Raw genomic sequence first — 22,982 nt, 5'->3', positions numbered from 1 at the left:
CCATGTGACTGATTCATAGTGAAAAATGGAGAAAAGAAGTGGGAGCGAAAGCAGAGGAAATGGTGAACTTCGCTAATATAATAATACAATAATTACTTCATTATGCCTCCGCCCACCTATGGTGGAGGAGGCATTAAGTGATTGGTCTGTCAGTCAATGCGCGCTTGGGTGCGTGCGTGCGTTCTTGGGTCCGTGCGTCCATAACACTCTTGTGGGCGCTATATCACCTGAACCCATTAACAGATTTCCACCAGACTTTCGTCATCGATACAGTATGAAGGGACGAAGAACTGATTAGGTCAGCAAGATCAACGGGTCAAAGGTCAAGGTCTTATGGGATCGACTTAGTTTAATTTTAGTGTCATTTCAACCCACAGTAAACCCTGTCATGGAGGTCGTATAGTGAGTCGGTAGGCAAGGCTTGGCAGAGGCATACCGAGCGACGCTTTGCGTCGACAGCTTGTGGGCCGAGTTCTTGGCGTTTCATTTTTTTCTAAGCTCAGTCGACACTGTTCGGCTCATATTCGACATTTCAAAGTGGAGGGAATAAATGCGGCCTTCATCAACACCAATACAAGAGGCCTGAGCCAAGTCTAAATAAGATCGTTTGGTAGTAACATGAATCAACACTATCAAAAACTTTGGGTTTGTCCATCAATATTTGACTGACGTCTGTGTAATGCCCATGATTATTAGTTCTGATCAGATTGCATCCCACTTTATAAAAGATTCAGCAAAGACATTAATTTACTATGTTAATACTGATTTCCGCCATGTGTTGCAGAATATTTCGGAAAAATGATAGTAAATTTGATGGTTGCCTTCCCTTTCTGTACCTCAGTTTTTAAGCACACGGCTGTTATTATACTTCTTTCTCTAGCATATCGGCCTACACTGAACCCATTGTCAAAGAGAGTCCCTCCGAGGATGGATTCTGTTGAGTTTAAGACGTTAAAGAAATAATGAACTTAGGTTCTTCTTTTTTTGTGTGTAAATTATCTTCATCACACTTTATTAGTTCGTTATCTCGCTCTTTGTTCACGCCTTCAGTACAATGGCGTGGTCTTATTTTACTTTTTTTAAAAGAGTAAGATAAAAATGACGTTTTCGGGGTTTATAGGTGAAGGGCAGGTGACTTACTTGTCTATTTCCCTGATGTCTCTACGTAATAAGCAAGATGCTGCTTTGATGTTGCACCTGATGCGCCTACCACCTCACCCTTACTCCCCCCCCCCTTTCCCCACCTACTCCCAGTTCACAACCCCTGACCCACCCACCCCGACTGGCGCTTCAGACCACTACATCAACGAGCTAAACAGAATAGGCTATTATTGCTCTATCCTGCAAATTATGGAAGATCTGGATCCCCCCAAACATCACTTTCATTGCACTATAGCTAACGTCTGCGTTTCTTAATAAGCATGGCAGACACTCCTTCTCATACTGAATGGGTTAATGAAGACCAAACCTAACCCCTCCCGTCATAATGGTCTCTCCAAAGGTAAGTGAAGTTTAATATTGGAGATGGCAAGAGTAAAAGAAAATAAAAAGTCATCGCACTGAAGAGGCTAAGACATCTGGCGGTAGTACTAATGGATTATTACAGAAATAGTCAGAATTAAGGGGTTAATCGGGATTGCTCATAAACTTACCAATCTGAGGACTCTCTTGAACTGAATGAAATCTCCTGGGGTTTGCTAAAGTAAAATAGTACATGTTATCGTACTGAAGACGATGATATAATGATTTTGTTATTAATACATTGTGCGATACTCCGTTTTTTTTTTTTTTTTTTTTTTTTTTTTTTTTTCAGTACAGTAGTAATCAAAAACCGATCTCTTCATGCGATTGGGAAAAGTATAGGTATTCGTATATTTAGTGCGATGTAAGATGTAGTTATTTTCCCGCTGATTGATGCCAGACCATTACATTCATCATGGGAGAAACCCCTCCAGTAAAGGGAGTTACTGTCCTCATTATCTGCATTAGTACCATGACACCCTTCTGCATCGGGCTAACTCAGACGATTTTCATCAGCTCAAGAGACATCGTTCTAAATGAAGACGATAGAATGACCTTTCAGTAAGTGTTCCACGAATTACCACAGAGCTTTCAGTAGGACAGTGATGAAACCAACTCCCATTTAATCACAACACCATAAACACAGCATCACAACAAAGTGCAATTCACACACTATCGTACACATACCATTATACACACAAGAGACATACCATACACACACCACCACACCAGGCCACACACCGCCACAGCATATTACACACACACACACCACACCACCATACACACACCAAACCACCATACACACACCGCCACATTATATTTCACACACCACACCACCATACACGCACCACCACGTCATATTACACACATCACACCAAAACACACCACAGACAATACACATACTGTACCCCTTAATACAAACCAGAAAACCACACCACACCACAATAACATGCACACACCCCTTACACTCATCTTAACACTAACATTGCCATACACATACCACTATACACACAGTATATACACTATCATACACCACTATGCACACACTACAGAACAATGTATATATCACACACCCTTTGCTCCAGTTTAACTCTCACGTCACTCCACAGCACGCCTCAACATTACGTCACACACACACACACACACCCAAGATCAACACACTACACGTACTAGACGTTCGCACATCACACTGCGCACACGGCACATCACATCACATCACAGGAAAACACAGCACAGCAGCACACCATACACACACTTTACGCTGAGCTGGACGGCGTTGGAGTGTCCCGTGCCTTGCAGGTTGGTGGCGGAGCAGGCGTATTGGCCAGAGGACTCCCGACCCACCTGCTGCAACACAAGGCTCTGGTTGCTCTCTATCACGCCTGCTGACACGTTGTGGAACAGTTCTTTGCCCTGGAGAAGTGAGGGGAGGGAAGATGGGTTATTGTCTGCAGTAACTCCTCTTCTGTGATGATTCCTTAATTATTTCACTTGGCCTAAATTATGTCACCTCCAGGATAATTTAATACAATGTGGAGGAAACGTTTCGGTCTAGGCCAGTGGTTCCCAACCTTTTTGGTCCTGTGGCCCCCCGAGAAAATTATGAGAAGCTCCATGGTCCCTATATAACTCAGATCGTATATTTATATATTTTCAATATTTGATATTGTGCAGAAAACGGTAATTACCCCAATATACTTAAGGCTAAACTAGCACAGTAAGGTATATTTCATACTTGATTTCTGTCAGGTTTTACCTAGACCAAATACCTTATAATATTACCAATAAGGCCCATGGCCCCCCAGTCAATGTCCCATGGCCCCCTTGGGGGCCATGGCTCCCAGGTTGGGAACCGCTGGTCTAGGCAGTTAGTTATACAACAGCATCCAATGGTAGAGGAAACGTTTCGATTTAAGCGCCTGGGTATACAACAGCTTCCAATGGTAGAGGAAACGTTTCTATCTAGGGGGTAGGGTATACAAAAGCTTCCAGTGATAGATGAAACGTTTTGATCTAGGCGGTTAGGTATACAAGAGCTTCCAGTAATAGAGGAAACGTTTTGATCCAGGCGATTAGGTATACAGCAGCTTCCAGGGATAGAGGAAACTTTTCACTCTAGGCGGTTGGTTATACAGCAGCTTCCAGTGACAGAGGAAACGTTTTGATCGAGGCGGTAAGGTATACAATAGTTTCCAGTGATAGAGGAAACGTTTCGACGTAGGCGGTTAGGTATACATCAGCTTTCACCAATTCCCTCAGCACAATAAATCTCCATAAGACTAATGAAATCCCTTAGAAACAGGAAGAATATAGGAAAGAAGGACATTGCACTAAAGGAATCCCACTCCAGTTCAGTGAGTCTTGTTCAGAGGATTTATTCATTTTGGGGCAAACCTTTTATAGTGACGAGGTTAATGAAGTCTATAACTTTACCCTTTTTACTCTAACTTGGCCTAAAGTTGCCACCTCTCCATCTTGATTCCTGAGTTGTAACGATGGTTTAACACTAGAATATAATGCTAGTCACGAAGAAGTGCTATGGATGCAGGGCCGTAGCATTGTCTTTTCCTGCCACTGAAGATATGGGAAATTAGCTGAAAAAGGTCGAAAAGCTGGGTCAAGTTAACGTGAAAAGGGTATAAGATCTCCAGTTCAAAACACCTTTTCAGAATAATATAAAAAGTAAAGAATACGCCATCGGAGTGAAGGTGATGCTGAAAGTAGATCGGTTTTGAAGATTTCTGAGCTCCTCATTCTTAGCGATTTAGTCTCCATAATACACCTAAATATCCTAGTCATTTATTTTCCATGTTACACTTAGATTTCCTAGTGATTTATTCTGTATATTACACCTGAATATCCTAGCGAGTGATTTTGTATATATCACCTAAATATCCTAGCGATTTATTTTGCATATTTCACCTAAATATTTATTTTCCATTTTACACCTAAATCTCGTAGCGATTTATTCTGCATATTACACTTAAATATCATAGCTATTTGTGTTGCATATGTACCTAATTATCCTAGCAATATATTTTGCATATTACACTCCAGCATCCAGTTTTATGCCACTGATGCAAATTTTAAAACGATGTAAATTATACAGGAAGGAATGTTAAACGTAATATGCAAAAAGATAAATTGCTTAGGGGCACTTTTAAGTCTCCTCTGCCAGCTAAAATACAGGCTTGACTACTGACATTATGGAACCAGCGCAGCCTGTAGACGAGGGGGTTGGCCCGGATCCCACACTGGAAGTACACATCGTCACCCTCCTTGATGTCCTCCATGTCCAGGCTGTCTCCAGGAGCCAGTGACAGACGAGGCCGAACTGCGGGGTGAAGAACATGGAAAGAAGCGTTTAGTTGCGTTTTTGTTCACACACACACACACACACACACACACACACACACACACACACACACACACACGCAAATATTCAGGGTGTTCCATATATAACGTCCCTCTTCCACTGCGCTGGGCGACCTCTCACGTGTTGCAGGGGCGGCCCATTCACCTTTATCACTGTCTACCCTGCCCTGGTACATGTCAAAGGGCATAGGCGACCCACACTCACTCCCACACCCACACCAACTGACACAAGATGCCCTAGGTGGTTTTTAATTCATCGCTTTTCGCGAAACACTCTAAAACATTTTCTTGTCTGCATAGGATTTATTTTTTATTCCTTGCAATGCCTCTTCCTCCTTAGCGGTTAAGTCTGCAGATCACCATGGAGTTTAGAACCCAATGCGACACACGATTTTATTCTGACATTTGAAAGAGGGAAGGTTATATTTGCAAGCTCCGTATACCTGACTGTCATTAATAAAACACTTGTTGGCCGGGTATATGGTTACCCTGTACATTACCTTTTTGTTGTTGTTGGTGGGGTTGTTGTTGGTGGTGGTGGTGGTGGTGTTGTGGTGGTGGTGTTGTGGTGGTGGTGGTGTTTTTGTTTTTGTTTTTGTGCCCCAGGTTCATAATGAAACGTAAACCCCGTGGCCTGCACTCTGAAGTTGCCCTTTCCATATATTCCACCACCTTCCTTTCGTGGGTTAGGAGGGAGATGAGGCTTTATACAACCTGGCAGTGGAGCCGCTCAGTCATATCAGTGCCACCACGTGAAGGCGTCCCACTCCATCATCACACGTTACGTTAGAGTGCATGATAACTGTGATGATGATGGATGATGATGATATTCTCAAAAATGAACTAGCAGAAGACACACCTTCTTCAATTTCTCCATGACAATGAAAATGAAGATGGGAATAAAGATAATGGCGATGACTAAGATGTTCTTATCAAAACTTAGCTCAGATAAAACATTGAGCTTTTTAGAGTCTTCCCACTCAATATGTTAGCAGGAACGATGATGATGATGATGATGATGATGATGATGATGAGGAGGAGGAGGAGGAGGCGGAGGAGGAGGAAGCGGAGGAGGAGGAGGAGGCGGAGGTGGAGGATGGTGGTGGTGATAAGGATAATGATCCCCTTTCAGTGTGTTAGCAAGTAAGATGATGATAATGAGGAGGAGGAGGAGCATGGTGGTGGTAAGGGTAATGATGATGAGAAGGAGGAGAAGGATGATGATGATGATGATGATGATGATGATGATGATGATGATGATAAGAAGTGCATATAAAACCTGAACTCACACAAGACGTTGAGCTTCTTGGAGTCCTCGAGTACGGCTGTCGGCACGAGTGGATTCTTTGCCCTGCAGGATAGATAGGCGTTGTGGTCTGCCAGGCTGGGAATCAGGTAAAGGGTCGACCTGCTCACGTTACCTTCGTTGAACACCTACAAAGAAGAAAACAAAGTGCCACATCATTAACACTTCCAATCTGGTTATTTATTTAATTTATTGCTACTATCTCCAGACGATTTTACCCAGGAAGGACCTCTGTTAGTCGCGGGGAGGGGGGTGAATTAGGCTTAACTGTAACCCCTCGGTTCGTAAAGTCTTTCTTATACTGAATAAAAGCATCTGAAACAAGGGAAAATAATCAATACGACATCGGACCTAAGGATGAACGGGTACAATCCGATGAACTGATAATTTTCGTAATATTTTTGGTCCCGCACTAGACGTACAGTACGTGTTGTGGTCTGACAGGGTGGGAATCAAGAAAAGGGTCGGCCTACTCGCTTTCACTGAACACCTACACAGAGATATTAAAACGACCTATCATTAACACCTACAGTCCGATGACGGGGTGGTGGAGAGGGATGCCTTCAAGTGGAGGCACTGATATAATAGGGCAGCCCCACTGCCTGGTTATACTAACGTCCCTCATCTCCCTCCCTGTACTCCGAAAGAAGGATGGTGGGCTGCAGCAGAGGGAAAAAGTCAGCCTGCAGTCCACTTGGTTAACATTTTAGATTAACCTCTAGCCACAAGAACAGCAACTACAATCCGATGACGTGTGTTTCATTACATTCTTGGTTCTTCATGAGACCTATACTCTGTCCACTTTCATTTGACATAAAATTGCCATCACTCCATCTTGACCGCTGAATAGGAACAGGGGATTAGCACTAGAATATGGAGCTAACCAATGAAGATATGCAATGAAAAGGATATAGTACATTGTTGTTTTATTTTGCCATTGAGCTACGAGTAAGCTGGAAAAGGACGCAAATCTCCTTGAAGTGTAGGTGGACGAACTGAGTGGTGGGAATTAGGTAGATGGTCAACCCGTTCACTTTACTCTCGTTGATCACCTACACAGAGAAAAGGGTGTTGGACGTGGACGCCTCCATGTGGCGGCATTGACATAACCGGTCGGTACAACTGTACAAACGTCCCTTAGTTACTTCCCTAACCCTTGTGCCTTGAGCAAAAATGTTTATAAAATGAAGATTCCCCAAAATTTCCTTCAAAACGTTTCCTTAGCAATTTGCCACACAAGATGAACCTTGATAAAATGTGTTAACTAAGGGTTAAGGTGAAATTCACAGGTCAAGGGCAGACCACAGGTGTGCATACTTGAATATTTCCGAGGTTGGTTGTGTACTGGTTGGTTTTCAAAGGTTTCCGCGCGCGCGCACACACTCACTCACACACACACACACACACACACACACACACACACACACACACACACACACACACACACACACACACACACACACACACACACACACACTCTCTCTCTCTCTCTCTCTCTCTCTCTCAATACGTACGGTACATATACAGTAGGGGTGAATAAATCTGAGAGAGAGTGAGACAGAGACCGAGACAGAGACAGACAGACAGACAGACAGACAGACAGACAGAGCGGAAGTGTCAAAACTTCGCCAATACATTTCCACCCAGTCAAACATACAGCGTCGAATATTTGCTAGTCTGGCCTCCACTGTCACTTTCATTTTTAAACCCTGTGGCCAAAGTGTTCACAGGTCCATCGGATGTGGCTAAAAATATTATTGTAAAAATTGAGTAGTTGCTGACGGGGAATTCTACTCTCATACCTCATAATTAAGCTCTAGAACCCAATACATTTCTAAGTTTTTATTATTTGGCTATAAATTGTTGCAAAAAAATATGGTTATTGCTGATTATTTATTCTGCTGGATAGTAGCCGGGCATTCGTAGTAGCGGCCGCCCTTGGAAAGCCTTTGTCACTGAGTTACTGACCTACATACTAAAGGAATAATTTAAAGTTAGCCCTTTGTTTACCTCGTACAGTCTACCGGACGCTTCCACAGGACATCCTAGGATCTCCCTAGATGTTACCCAGAGGCATACTCGTTTAGGGCTCTTATCAGGATCTTTGTAGGTCCTTTTCAGTCAAGAACTCCGTGAAGTGCAGGTAAACTTTCCTGTAATTTAATGAATTTTTATCATACTCGCGTGTATATAATCTTTTGGTTGATATAGGGCTGGGTTAATCTTTCCCTCGAGAGTCAGAGCACAATCAATTTGGCTCTTCTCTTTTTATTTGTTTATTTTTGTTTGGGGGAGGGGAGTTGGACGAGGAGAATAACAGCTACTAGGCGGTAAAGGGGGTATTTTTCTTTTTTCCTGTCAAATGCAAAATGACACAAGGTTGATGATAGGCTGGGGCAAAGATCAGTTTCATAAATTGATTTTCATTAATACAAACTTTACATCTTCTCCATTACCACTGACATGTCCCTAAAACACTCCTGTGTAATACCAGTGTACCAGTCCTGTGGCTGCAGGTATTAGTGCCAACATGTTAAATGTTAACCTGTGTAGCGTCAAGAAGGACAGCTGGACCTAAAGGAACATGCGGTTAACCGAATATCCAGGGATGGGGAGGAAATCATTGTAATTCATATAGTTGCATAGAAGGAATTTGGTGAAACAAAGAAACACAGGCAGACAAGCAGAAGACACCTGTCCCAAACTTCCTGCCTGGTACAGGAAAGTGAATCTGGGAAAAATATACCCTTCACCCTTCCTCACCCTCCTATTCTCTAATTCGTTCTCAGACAGATTATGCCAGCTGTAATAAAACTGAAATCAGATGGAAAGAGATACAACCCAAATGTATTTAGTGTTGCCCTTAAAATATAATATTCATGAAAAAATAGGCAGGAAAAAGGTCCATGAGGATTAGGTCCATGGTAGAAAGAAGTCCATGTTGGATAATAGGTCCATGAATAAAATGTCCCTGGGAGAATGGACCCAACTAGGAACATAGATCCAATGGGTAAAAAAAAGGTTCATGGAGGAAATAGGTCCTTGGGAGAAAAAATATCTGTGTGAGGATTCTGTTTCATTATGGATAAAAATGGATACTTGAGTGAAAATGGGTCCATGGGAAAATTAGGTAAATAAATATAGACCAGAGGGGGGAAATAAGGCCTTGAAAGGAAAATGGGCTAGTGGTGAAAATAGATCCACAGAGGGAAAAATAGATTGATAGTGAAAACAGGTCCATGGAGGGAAAACAGGTTGATAGGGAAAACAGGTCCTTAGAGGGGAAAATAGATTGATGGGGAAAATAAGTCCGTGTTGGAAAATAGGTCTATGGTGGAAAATAAATGGGAAAAATAGGTTCATGGTGAAAGTAGGTCCATGGAGTAAACAAGGTCCAAGGAAGAGTGGGTCCATAAGGGAAACTTTGACAATATAGGATCAGGTCCCGCGGGTAAAATAGTTAGGTGGAGGGTTGAGACCTAGGGATGTAGCCGACGACGGGTGTATGGGCTGGTAGTGTGAAAGTGGTGGCGGTGGTGGTGGTGGTGATGGTGGTGGTGGTTGGGAAATGCGAACACTCAGTAAGGACACTTAGGACCTGTCTTGGGTTTTGTAGAGGACAGAGGAGAAATACAGACCTTCAGAAATTTAATGCTGTGATATATTAAGAATGTATTTCTATACTTACATATCATGGCAGTATTCTGATTTCCACTTTATAATAGGACTCGCGCATGTGTTTTGCCTGAGAGACAGTATTTGGGTGAGGGTTGTGAATCTCTGAATTAATGTGAATATTAAAGTGACAAAGTACGAAAAACAAAACGATCTTTGATTCTAGCTAACTGTCATGGAGGCTTCTCTGTCGTAAAAAGTGGTTAGAATCCCTTACAAGTACAACCCGTGACTTCCAAACTGATCGTATGGACCCAATTCCTGTATGTATTTCTCAGCACTATTTAACCCTTTGGCGGTGACTTACCTTCTTTGCGTTTTATGTTAGGTGGGATCAGGCAGTTTTATATATTACCAGGAATCTTGAGCGCGACTGTTGTTAAAAATTATCATGATTAACGCCTTGGTCATTAATAACTTTGGATTTTATTACAGTATACCGCGGATGATTCTTTTTTGCACTCACTGTTCTAAATCACGGTGTCGAAAAACATACTTATCCACTTTTTACTATCACCACCCACCACATCCACCACTCATCGCACCATATCTCCATAACACCATTCACTCACTATTCACTCAACACACCAACACTCACTATACCCTCCTTTCGTTATTCACTCATCATACCATTCACTTGCCACACCATTCACTCATCACACTGTTCACTCACCACACCATTCACTCACATCATTCACTCACCACATCATTCACTCACCACACCATTCACCCACCACACCATTCACTCATCACACCGGTCACTCACATCATTCACTCACCACACCATTTACTCACCACACCATTCACCCACCACACCATTCACCCACCACACCATTCACCCACCACACCAGTCACTCACCAGTCACGCATCACGCCAGCAGCAGAACACAGAGTCATGGATGAAACCCTAATTCCTATAATCCTCGCTAACTTGACTCCTGAAACCCTGGTCTGTCGGTCTGTCTCCTGAAACCCTGGTCGGTCTGTCCGTCTCCTGAAACCATGACCGGCCTGTCCGTCTGCTGAAACCATGGCCGGCCCGTCTCCTGAAACCATTATTGAGCTGACTGAGTCGTGTGACCTGGACTGACCTGCGTTCTGGTGTCGGTCATCATCATACCGTCCTTCCACCAGGTCATGGACGCACTGGGCCTGGATCCCGTACTCTCACACACCAGGGCGTACCGCTCCCCCTCCACCAGACTCCACGTCGACCCCAGAATCTTCACCTCCAGCGGCGGGACTGGAGAAGGGGAAATTATTAGCCCATACAGCCCGTGGACTCTTTTCTTCCTTATATTATTGGTGTTTCTTGACGATTTTTTTCAACGTGTGAGTTAACTTTAGAGCTGGAAGGATAAAATAATCTTCAAAAGCGTCTTCTATTCAAGTAGCCAAACCCAAGATGAGTAAAATCGTCAGCGAAAGAGGATGTCACCCAGCTTCAAGGGGTTAACATGTCTCCGGCTCCTTGGACTTGGACCCACATTCTCTTCGATTAAGGACCCTCACTAACACCTCTTCCTAAGCGGTTTATTTTACTTATTACTCCCTGCTGTCCTCTCCTGTGTCATTTAATTCATTTTAATACCACATTTTTAACATAAAGACCATACAAATCGAAATTAACCACCTGTATTCGAAAAGAAATCGCTAGGGAAGGGGTGCTAGGGAGCCTCTTTAACCGACGAGAATACGGACCTTGCTGTCAGCTGTACCAAATCGTCTGCATTAAGACGAAACAGAACATTAGATTTATTCCGACTGTGAGAGGTTTGACTCCTGTAACTCTAGATTCGGTGCACAGCCCGCGTGTCTTCTTCACCTTCCCCAGCAAGACTGTAAAGCAATACAAAATTAATCTCTTTAAACAGGTGACGTGTTTATAGTTTATTGTTGCTGTCTTCTCGTGAATTTATGTTGGTCAGAATAAACTTTTCTAACTGGAAACGTTCTGAATCAAAGCAGCATAACCTCAGGTCCCGACGCCCTGTCAGGAATAATGTGGATTGAATGTTAGTTTTATACAATATGACACAGTGCTGGAGAGGTTCGCCTTCACGTAGTAGCACCGACATAACCGGGTGGCAGAGCTTCCCGGTTATGCAAACGTCCCTCAGCTCCCTTCCCATCCCCCGAAAGGAGGACGATGGACCGCAGGAAAAAGGCAGCTTCAGCCAGCAGTCACTGTGTCCACGTTTCAGATGAACCTGGGGCTACAACTACCACCACTGCCATGCTATACCATATTCTCAGCCCGTGTCTTGGATGAGGAGATCTGAATATATTTGAATCCCTTCATAACCAAGACACTTTTCATTTTATTCTTGCCATCTTCAAGCGATTTAATTTAGCTGAAGGGAGACGTTTTGAGATAGAGGAATGACATTTAGTCATTACCCCACTCAGCACCAGACAGCTTTTCCAAGTGGAATAAAAATCGTCTGGGGGTAGCCAGAATAAAATAGAAAATACGTCACTGGTTTGAATGGGTTGACTGGAAATACAATAGGATAAGTGACTGCTTCATGGCCAAAGGAGGGAGGGATGGGTTGGATGGAAACAGGAATTACGTTTACGTGTTGATCGGTCACTACGTCTTCCTTCGAGATTTAATTTGTGCGTTACGCGTTATTTTTTGTATGCTCTCTTTATCATGAATATATCGACATAGTTTGCAACAATAATTGGATATTAAAATGTAAGAGGCAAAATAAATCGATTAAGACTAGTACTCTTTATGTTGTTTATATCTTAATGTCGACACACTTTACACCAATAACAGAACTGGATATCACGGTGTCATAGGCAAAGTAAATCGCTTAGGAATAGGTATTACGAAGTATCCTAAACAAAGAATGCTTCCTAACGTCTGAAATTAGTTGGACGGGGCCGGTAGGTAATAACGGAGGGAGTCGGTAGGTAACAGCCAGGATGACAACATTACAAGGCTGAGGTGACGGCCTTGCTGTGTGCTGGGGGGTAGGGAGTTAGGCAAGATTTTTGAGAAACTTCAGGAGGAGATGGTACGGCTAACTTTGAGTCGAAATGCTTTATCAACATGAGTCCAAGTCTCATCCGTCAGGGAGCTGCACTTATTGATGCCTTTCTGGGTGAATATAGTTTCCCTCAAAATTAACCTACAAGAACATAAGTATTTAGCTCGGTGACTGTTTAGACTCTGATCCACGCTGATACAACATTTTCTAATCGAAGTTGGCTTTAGAATAATTTCCAAGTTTCTCAAAACTCTTGCGGGATACATTTAATAGATTTTTCTGCTGCTTCGCTTTTTGTCAAGGAGACGACACGTGTCACAGCCACGCAAACACCATCTAAGCAACGCCATGAAGGGGGGGGGGCGGTGACTCGTGGTGGAGGGAGGCGGGAGTGACAACCAAGCACAAGATTCAGCCTTTTTCCCCACCCCGTTCTTAGGTGGGAGGAAAGGCTGGGATAATGATGATGATGTGGATGTTTTTTCACTTTGTACTGTCTTCCTGATGATGAATTCTGTGTGGTTCGAAATGTTAGAGGAAATATGAACTCCAGCTGCTTTTCTGTCCTTGTTCATGACTCTGACTAGTTACTCTAGTTATGGCTTACCCTACAAGTAACTTCAAAAGGACCGATGAGTGTGTTTTTTGCTTTCCTTCATATTCATGTGTGTGTGTGTGTGTGTGTGTGTGTGTGTGTGTGTGTGTGTGTGTGTGTGTGTGTGTGTGTGCAGTATAATGCAATAATCACGGATTACGTCTAGGGCAACGGTGACAATGACAGTGACTGACAGGTTGAAGCTGAATGTCTGGCGAGTGAGCGCTGTACAGATGGTAGGGCGAGGAAGTTCAGTACAGTACAATATGATACTGCTCATATCTAGGGTAACGGTGACAGCAAGTGAGATATACAGATTGGCGTTGGATGTCTGAGAGGCGAGGATGGGATCGAGGTGATGGCAAGCGAGGTACGGCAGGGTGAATGGATTAACAGACGACAGAATACGGTAGGATACAATACACCAGGATACAGTACAATGCAATAGAACACGATACTCACAGCTCATGTCGAGGGTAACGGTGGCAGCGATAGGGAGGGAGAGGTTTGAATTCGCTGAGTGGCATGTGATGACTCTATACAGGTGGTGTCTGGTGAGGTGTGGCAGGGTGAGGGTGTTGCTCGTCATGCCACCCACCCGCAGCTCTACAGAGTCGTCTACCACCCTGTTCTCGTACACCCACCACACACTCGGTCTAGGCCGTCCTGGAATAGATATCGTTATTCTGGTCGTCATCGTCATCATCATAATCATCATCATCATCATTATCATCATCATCATTAACAATCACAATTTTTTCATCATTTCAGTTGGGTAAGTAGAATAAAAATAAAAGTCACCATTAGGCTAAATCAGTTTTCCAGAAACAACAGAGAAAAAGAATCAGAACACAAGCATTGGAAAGAAATATGCCCGACATCCATTCAATCTTCATACAAGCCATCAGAATTCTCAGCTTCATCCCCTAGGCTTTTCTATCCACATGTATATTTCACCTTCAAGAACGGCTTCCACAAGAGGACGCCTTTTTTCCTTGCTATCAACAGACCATTTAAACAGTGCAATAAAGGCTTTTCGAACTCAGCTGGTAAGATACACCCATCAGTATCACTTAAACTGACCACAGTAATCTTGTAACAGCAATAGGATTACAAAAGCTTCATCGAACTGTGTGGGTTAAGTTTCATATGCAGTTCTTATGGCATAGAACCATTCCGTATATTGGTAGATTAGAGAAGGGGAGCAACCCTTCTCCTATGCAGCTCAGTCCACTTCCATCCATTGTCAATTAATTTGCTTCCTCTACGTCCAGACCTCGCTTTCCCACACATTTACTACCATTTCATTCAGAGACGTCATTGCAACTGCCTCAATAGTGGGATATTTCAATTGGTGCTTTATGTAGTTTTCCATTGCTTAGTTTTTGAAGACTTGTTGCGAGTATGATACTACTGAGCGAGCGAGTTGATGAGTGATATGTTTAATTATTTAATACATTCTAGCATCAGTTTTATATACCAGTTCATAAGTTTCTATGTTTCTATGTTTCCTTTACCATATATATTCAGTGTCTGGAAAATGCACCTGGTAAAATTTATTTGATATCTGAATAAACTACTGCAGAGAATAGTTAATTAATTATCACTGAATATTATCCTGTCTGCTACCACTGGAATGGCTCTATTGATCATACTCTCAGGCATACTTACATTGACATTTCATCACACTTTCTTCATTATAAGCCATCATTTCTACAGATAAGCTCATTACCACTTGCTACATTCCCATACCAAAAATTTTAAGAATCCTCCTTATTTCTGTCGTTGATATGATTTATCTTATTCTTACTTATGCACCAACAAAATCATTCTTGATAACCACCGCTCTCCGCACGCCATCCCCTTCATAAATTTCCGGTGTATTCATCAGCTAGTCTTTCTTTATCTCACCTTTGTGATCAGCTCAATTCCTGGATTTTACTCCTCTCCTGAAGACACTGTGATTTCAGAGAAGTGTGCATTAGATATTCTTTTAAAGCTATTATTTTCTTTTAATCAATCTCTTTACACACTATTTTCATCTTCCACTCCCAGCCTTCTGCTAAGGACGCTGATCGATCCAAAGCATAAGAAATAACCAAGAAAACTAAGCATCACATCAGGCCGGTCAGATCCCTGGACAAAGTTTGTGTTCTCCTTTTTTCACCCTGCAAGACAACTGAAGACCTGGATATAACATTAAGGTTGCGGGTGTTTTTATAGTTGAAGGCTAGAACTTAGCAAAGGATCTTTGTTTACTTTCATGACCCTCGTATTGAACATAACCATTAATCAAGGGCCTCTTTTATTCAGCATCAGGAAAAATCCATCTCCTGTCTTATTAAACAAGATGATTATTGTGCAAGTCGCAGTGATCATGACGTTCAGCTTGGAGTGGGTGTACCGTCTCCCCTGCCACTGGGTTGAGGCAGAGAACACAGCATTAAGGAAAATCTGCAGCATGAACGCCAAGGAGAGACCCTCAGGAAGGTGGAAACAGCCTATGTACAGCCGAGGTACCTTGAGCTGTCAGGAGCTGTATTCTCGTCGACTTTGGAGCCCCTTACACATCTCTTTACATGTATTTATTTTTTATACATATGACAGGTTAATATTCTCATGTTGACTGCTGAAGCATATCAGTCTTTTATTGTTCCGGTAGATGCATTGCAGTCCGACTTTAGACTAATCAGCCCAGAAAATTAAGGTAAGGGTGACAAGTCTCTTATCCCTGAGCGGCATTATTGTTGCATTTAACCCCTTTAACCACTAGGACATTGACCCACAAAAGCCACACCCAGTTGAAGTGTCTTCACTCACAAGACCACCACTCGTCTGTTGGCAATATGATTACTGTCCAATGAAGTAACTGCTTTCCTTGACTATAAGAAAACATTTGGCTTCCCTCTTAATGTAGAGTCAAGTGAGGGTAATTCTAATCGCATGAGTGGGTGGTGGGCTCCCCTTACCTGCCACTTACAATCTACAGTATAATACGGCATGGATTACACAGGTTACCATTAAGGTGTATTACTATGTACTGTACACTGATATCCCAAATGTCTGCCTTTCCTAGACAAGTGATGCAGGCAGGAAACCATTTTTATCTGGTGATTGGCCATGTGGTGTGTGTCGGAAGGGTGTTGGGAGTAATTCAGGTTTGTGTACAGTAATGTTTGTTGCAAAATGAGCACAGTCTATAAGAGGTCCAGTGGCGCCAGTGACGAGAACGACCTTAGATATGTGGAGTTATACAAGGGGAAAAACGTCAGACATGAGTGGATAGGCCTGGTGAATGGGTCTTTGAGGTGTGCAAAGGAAATTTTTTATTAGGCTGATACGTGTTGGGTTGGGTAGCTCCCTGGAATTTTATCGAACTCTAAGCTCTCTTGACACTGTGGCGACTCTCCCCCTCACTTAAAGGAAAAATTAAGGGGTAAAAGTTTGAAAAGTCTAATTGTTTACAACAGTAAAACTTGCACAGTAAAGGAAACCGTCATTCGTGGGCTTGAACGTACAGAGATACGGATGGCTTGATGGATGTGTAGTGCTGCCCTAAATGACAGAGGTGCAAATGGCACACCTGTGAATAAGCAGCGGATAGAGTGGGTGGAAATATAATGCACTGATAATGTGATGTGTCAGGGTAGGCTGAGAAAGTCTGGACGTGTGGAGAAAATCGAGGAAAAAAATTGATTGAATAGGCATGTGAGTGCGAATGTGGAAGTAGAGCAACGACATTAAGACAAAAGACGTGTGATAAAGCCCTACAAAATTATTTCAGGGACAGGGAAGAGAATAGAGATGGTGACAGAGAAAGAGCCGTGTGGAGAGCAACTGTAAGGGATAGAAGACTGGCAAATGTCTTTCAAATTCCTTTCAAAACGAATAGTCAAGTGAGAGGGTCTGTACTTTTAATCACAACACTTCTTCACTTCACACTGTTTAGTTATATCGTCTTATTTGTTCAGTTGTTCTTCTCTCTCTCTCTCTCTCTCTCTCTCTCTCTCTCTCTCACACACACACACACACACACACACACACACACACACACACACACACATACATTCACACACACTCAAGTACAGTCCACGTTTTTCTCATCACGTTTCCCATTACTCGTATGGCCCTCATCCTCCCGTTCCATCTCCCATAATTGTTAATTTCCCGCTCCTCCTCTGACTCATTTCCATTTTTATTCGCACCTCCCTCGCCTCCTCATTTTCATTATCCACCCTTCGTTATTTCAGTAATTTGGTTATGTGTGAAGGTCTTGCGTCCACTCCATCACCATTGTAGATGTATCAGTCATTTTTTATTGATATAAATATAGCACTTCACCTCTTAATGAGCTACGTGTGTGTGTGTGTGTGTGTGTGTGTGTGTGTGTGTGTGTGTGTGTGTGTGTGTGTGTGTGTGTGTGTGTGTGTGTGTGTGTGTGTGTGTGTGTGTGTGTGTGTGTGTGTGTGTGTGTGGGCAAATGTTTATCCTGGATTATAGGAGGGGGCGATTCCAGAGGGTAAATATCCCCTGCCCAGAAACAGAGGGAAGGGTAAGTGAACGAGCAACGCGTCCATTAAACAGACTGGATAGGAAATTATGCTAGTGATGTGGAGGGGGGGGGAGAGAGGGAGGGGGAGACCAAGGATGAGGTGGAGGGATGGAGTGGAGAGGCATATGAGAGAGGGAGGGGGTGAGCTGGGAGCAGGGCAGAGAAATGGCGGGGGACAGGGCGACAAGGAGGCGATTTGTTTGTGACCACCCCTTACAGGATGAAGGCGTCTGGTAATAGATAGATAGATAGACAGATTTTAATACGTGATCACGCTCCAACACCAGCTTCCGAAGATTTAGGTACAGCCAAAAATATATATAAGTAAATAAGTAACTAAAAAAGAAGGCTTCCACTAATGCCTATGGACTACACGAAGGTTATTTAGACAGACAATCAGTTATTCTAAGTCCCAATCATCCCCTAGAAGGCGACCCTTAACCGCCCGTGTTATATCCAGGTCGATCATAGGACTGCTGGGTGAAAATGGGAGGACGAGTTTTATCTAAGTCTGACCAGCCCGAAATGCATCCTGGGGCTTTTCAGATGCGAGCTGGGCGTGTTTATCTATGAACCACCTCTTTACTTACAAACACTTAGAACAAGAGGGAAAAAACACAAAACTTAGTATACATTTGCGAGGGGAGATTGCACAGATAAAAAGATACAAAAAAGGTAGGCATTTTATGAAGCTAATTTCCTAATAGGTACGTAAAATACTAGAGGCGACAAAATATAGAGCATTTTTTCTAACCTCACAAAGATCCCCTACCCCATTCAGCTCAGGGGAAGGCCAGGTGTAGTGAGGCTGAAGTGGTCTATTTTGCCAGTAAGCAGTGAGACTCTTTCCTGCTTCGTAACTTAAAGCTTATCGATTTTCATGCAACCACGACTTAGTATTCAAGTTATGGGAGTGGCCCAGTTCCACCAGATGAAAACAAACAAACTATAGCAGATTTAGTGGAAAGAAGCGATTGAATATCATCTTAGCCTCTTGAATCACATGACGAATTACTTTATTATTGGTATATTCAGACGGTATCATTTAATATAGGAAAAGACTCTGCAATTGAAAGGGTTAATGAAAGGTAATTTTATCCCTGGCAGATTAAGAAAACTTTTAGAAGCTGAATATAATTGCCTTTCTGAAGAGAGAACAAAACATAAATGACATTTTTTTAAGTGTTTATATAAAAAAAAAAAAAGTACTGGAGGCAGACTTAAAAAAAAACATGCAGTGAATCGATGTACAGATTTCAAACCCTACGACAATGCGTGTACAATGAAAAATATAATAAACAAATAGAATCAGTAACAAAGTGCTCTCCCACCTATTGTTCTGTGGGCCAAACAATTTACTTTCTGTTTTATGCAGGGAAGTAGAAACCAAATGCTAGAAGCCCGCAAGATTGTTCTCCCCAAGAAAAAATTGAAACAAGATAACGGAGAGCCAAATTCATGATCCATTTTATTCGAGATGCCTGGACACATCGCATTTGAAAGACTGGAGATCATTGGAAGTAGGAAATACAGACAGAGGGAGACAGTTCCAGAGCTGACCCGTTACATGGATGATGGGCTGGGAGTAACGATTAACTCTTGCCTTAGACAGTTGGATAGAAAAAGAATGAGAGTTTGCCACTAGACGGGTGCTACTCGCCCGCCGTAATGGTGAAGGGATGCAAGCAGACATTTCAGAGGATCAGTGACCGTTGAAGTAGTGAAAAAAAAAAAAAATAGCTGCAACAGTGCGGCGAAGAGACAGATGGTGAAGGGAGCCAGTACGAGGAGGAAAGTTAATGGGACGAAAAGCCTTTGACTCCATCTTGCTGAGAAGAGTTGTGCAGTATGTGGGAAGATTTATATATCACAGAAGAGGGCAGAGAGATGTAAAAGGCAAAATAAATCGCTTAGGAAAACAACTAACTAAAAAGACACAAGAAGCCTCGGACAAGGACTGACCAAACGATGACGACCCAGGACCGGACAAAGGACTTGGTAATCGGAACGTGGAATGTAAGAGGAGCGAATGATGAGGTGAAAGAGAGAGAGATTGTCCAGGTGCTTGAGGGTGCGAAAATGGATGTATGTGGAAAAAATGAAAGAAAATGGAGAGGAGAAAGTGTGAGAGAATGGGAGTATGGATGGGGTATATGTGCAGGAGTAGGTGAGAATGAGAGGGCAAAGGAAGGAGTATGTATAGTTGTGAGTAAAAGATGGAAGAAGAGCATAAGACAGTATGGATCAGTTGGGTCAAGGATTGTGTGGGTAAAGTTGAAAGTTGGAATACAAATGTGGGCGATTGTGTGTGTGTATGCACCAACGCAAGATCGTGCTAGAAGAGTGAGAGAAGAGTTCTGGACAAATGTAGAAGTGTGCATGGAAAAGTTTGGAAGGAATGAGAAAGTGTTTTTGATCGGTGATATGAATGGGAAAGTTGGAAATGTGAAGGTGGATGGAATAGTTGGTGAGTGGGGTGTGTCTGCTGAGATAGATGAGAATGGGAGTGCGTTAGTGGACATTTGTGCTGGGAGGGGGTTGGTGATAGCCAATACCCTCTTCAGGCATAAAATGATCCACAGGTATACATGGCGAGTGATGAGAAGGGTGGGTGGTGAACTGAATGAAAGGAAGGCAATGATTGATTATGTGTGTGTGTGGATGAAAGGATGCGAAGATGTGTAATGGATGCAAGAGCTAATAGAGGTTGGGGGAGTGGACTTTCTGACCACTACTTGGTGGTGGCCAGAATTAGGATTCAAGTAAGATGGAGGAATAGAAGAAGGGAAAGACGAGAGGAAGGAGTAGTTGCAAGGAGAGTGGAAAGGTTACAAGAGGATGAGAAAAAGGCAGAGTATAAGAGAGAAGTGGAGGAACGGTTGGGCAAATATGCATTGGAGCAGATGGGAGACGTGGAAGGTGTGTGTAGGATATTTACAGAAGAAATATGTGCAGCATGTGATGTGGTGTGTGGAAGGAAGAGAAGACGGAGGGGGGGTGCAAGGAACAGCGTGGTGGACTGAAGAGGTGAGACAGGCTGTGGCACAAAAGAAGAAAGCATACAATGAATGGATGAGAAATAGGGGCGTGGAAGAAGTTGAGAGGCGGAAGAGAGAGTTATATGTAGAAAGAGAGGTGAAAAGATTAATAAGAGAGAGTAAGAAGAAAGTGGTTGGGGAATTTGGAAGGAATTTGAGTGTAAAGTGGAGGGACTGTAAGAAAATGTTCTGGAAAGAGGTGAAAAGAGTAAGACAGGGTGGAAGTGAAGTTAGCAGGGGAGTGAAAGATAAAAATGGTAGATTACTAGTGGAGAAGGGAGAAAAAGTGAGCAGATGGAGAGAACGATTTAAGGAATTGTTGAACATACAGGATGGAAGTAATGCTAGTATAAGTGGCTGGGGAATGGCTGGGAGAAGGAGGGAGGTGAGAAGACAGGGAGAAATCAGTAGGATAGAAGTTGTGGAAGCAATGAAGAAAGTTAAATCGGGGAAAGCGCCAGGAATTGATGGAGTGTGTGGTGAAATGCTGAAGCATGGGGGAGAGATAGTAGTAGAATGGATGTGGAAGATGTGCAGATTGGCCTGGGAGGAAGGTAGAGTCCCGGAGGATTGGAAGTCAGGTATAATTATTCCCTTGTACAAAGGAAAAGGGGAAAAAGAAGTGTGTGGTAATCATAGGGGCATTTGTCTTCTTAGTATAATAGGAAAAGTGTATGGTAGGATACTTATTGACAGAGTTAGAGAAAGAACAGATAAATTAGTTGGAGAAGAACAAGGAGGCATTAGGAAGGGAAGAGGTTGTGTAGATCAGATATTCATTTTTAGATCTTTAGTGGAAAAGTTTCTAGAGAAGGGAAAGAAGTTGTATGCGGCTTTCATGGATTTGGAGAAAGCATATGACAGGGTAGATAGACAAGGATTGTGGAAAGTGTTAAGAATATATGGAGTAGATGGAAAGTTGTTGAATGCTGTGAAGAGCATGTACGATGGTGCGAAGGCTGCAGTGCGTGTGGATGGTGAACTAAGTGAATTTTTCTCTTTGAAAGTTGGGTTGAAACAGGGATGTGTCATGTCTCCATGGTTGTTCAATCTGTCCATGGATGGGGTAATAAAAGAGGTACAAGGTAGGGTAGTGGATGTTGGAGTGGCCCTGGTGAGAGAGGATAGTGTTTGGAAACTCCCTGAACTGTTGTTTGCAGATGATACTGTGTTGTTGAGTGAAGACGAAGGGGAGCTGCAAGGCTTGGTGGATGAGTTTGGGAGAGTGTGTCAGAAACGGAATCTAAAGGTGAATGTAGGGAAGAGTAAAGTGATGGTCTTTGAGAGAGGTGAAGTCAGTGAATGTACAGCGAGGTTGGATGGTGAGGAACTGGAAAATGTGAGTACGTTTAAGTACTTGGGTAGTGTGATGAGTAAGGATGGAGGTTTGGAGGGTGAAGTGCTTGAAAGGGTACAGCAGGGAAGAAAGGTTGCTGGTTCTTTGAAAGCAGTGATAAGAAACAGGGAAGTGAGCATGGAAGTGAAGAAGTTACTACATGACAGTATTGTGATACCAACTCTAACGTACGGAAGTGAAGCTTGGACGTTGTTGGAAGGACACAAGTCAAGAGTGAGAGCAGTGGAAATGAGTTATTTAAGAGGAGCTTGTGGAGTCACATGGAGAGACAGGCTGACGAATGAGGATATAAAGGAGCGTTGTGGTGTGGATGTGGATGTGATAGGAAGCGTTATGAGGAACACACTGAGGTGGTTTGGCCATGTGGAGAGGAGGGAGGGTGAAAGACTGACGAAGAGAGTGTATGTGAGTGAGGTGGAGGGGGAAGAGGGAGGGGGAGGCCGAGGATGAGATGGAGGGATGGGGTGGAGAGGTATATGAGAGAGGGGGGTGTGAGTTGGGAGCAGGGCAGTGAAATGGCGGGGGACAGGGCGACTTGGAGGCGATTTGTTTGTGGCCACCCCA

The 22,982-nt window shown here is 43.1% G+C and overlaps 1 protein-coding gene across 1 annotated transcript in view; it reads right to left on the bottom strand.

Annotated features, from left to right (window-relative positions):
- LOC145398731 (protein turtle homolog A-like) overlaps positions 1-22,982 on the bottom strand; it is a 91,831-nt gene that overhangs the window by 44,326 nt on the left and 24,523 nt on the right. The window contains exons 6-10 of the mRNA XM_080271528.1: positions 13,934-14,137; positions 10,969-11,120; positions 6,186-6,330; positions 4,725-4,855; positions 2,775-2,934 (exon numbers count right to left, since the gene is read on the bottom strand). Of these exons, the coding sequence (XP_080127654.1) occupies positions 2,775-2,934; positions 4,725-4,855; positions 6,186-6,330; positions 10,969-11,120; positions 13,934-14,137 (792 nt within the window). The remainder of the gene's footprint in view (positions 1-2,774; positions 2,935-4,724; positions 4,856-6,185; positions 6,331-10,968; positions 11,121-13,933; positions 14,138-22,982) is intronic.

The sequence above is a fragment of the Coenobita brevimanus genome, chromosome 46 (genome assembly GCF_032717465.1).
Source record: "Coenobita brevimanus isolate Jiangsu-jjx chromosome 46, ASM3271746v2, whole genome shotgun sequence".
NCBI lineage: Eukaryota > Metazoa > Arthropoda > Malacostraca > Decapoda > Coenobitidae > Coenobita > Coenobita brevimanus.
This window is presented reverse-complemented; position numbering and strand designations above follow the sequence as displayed.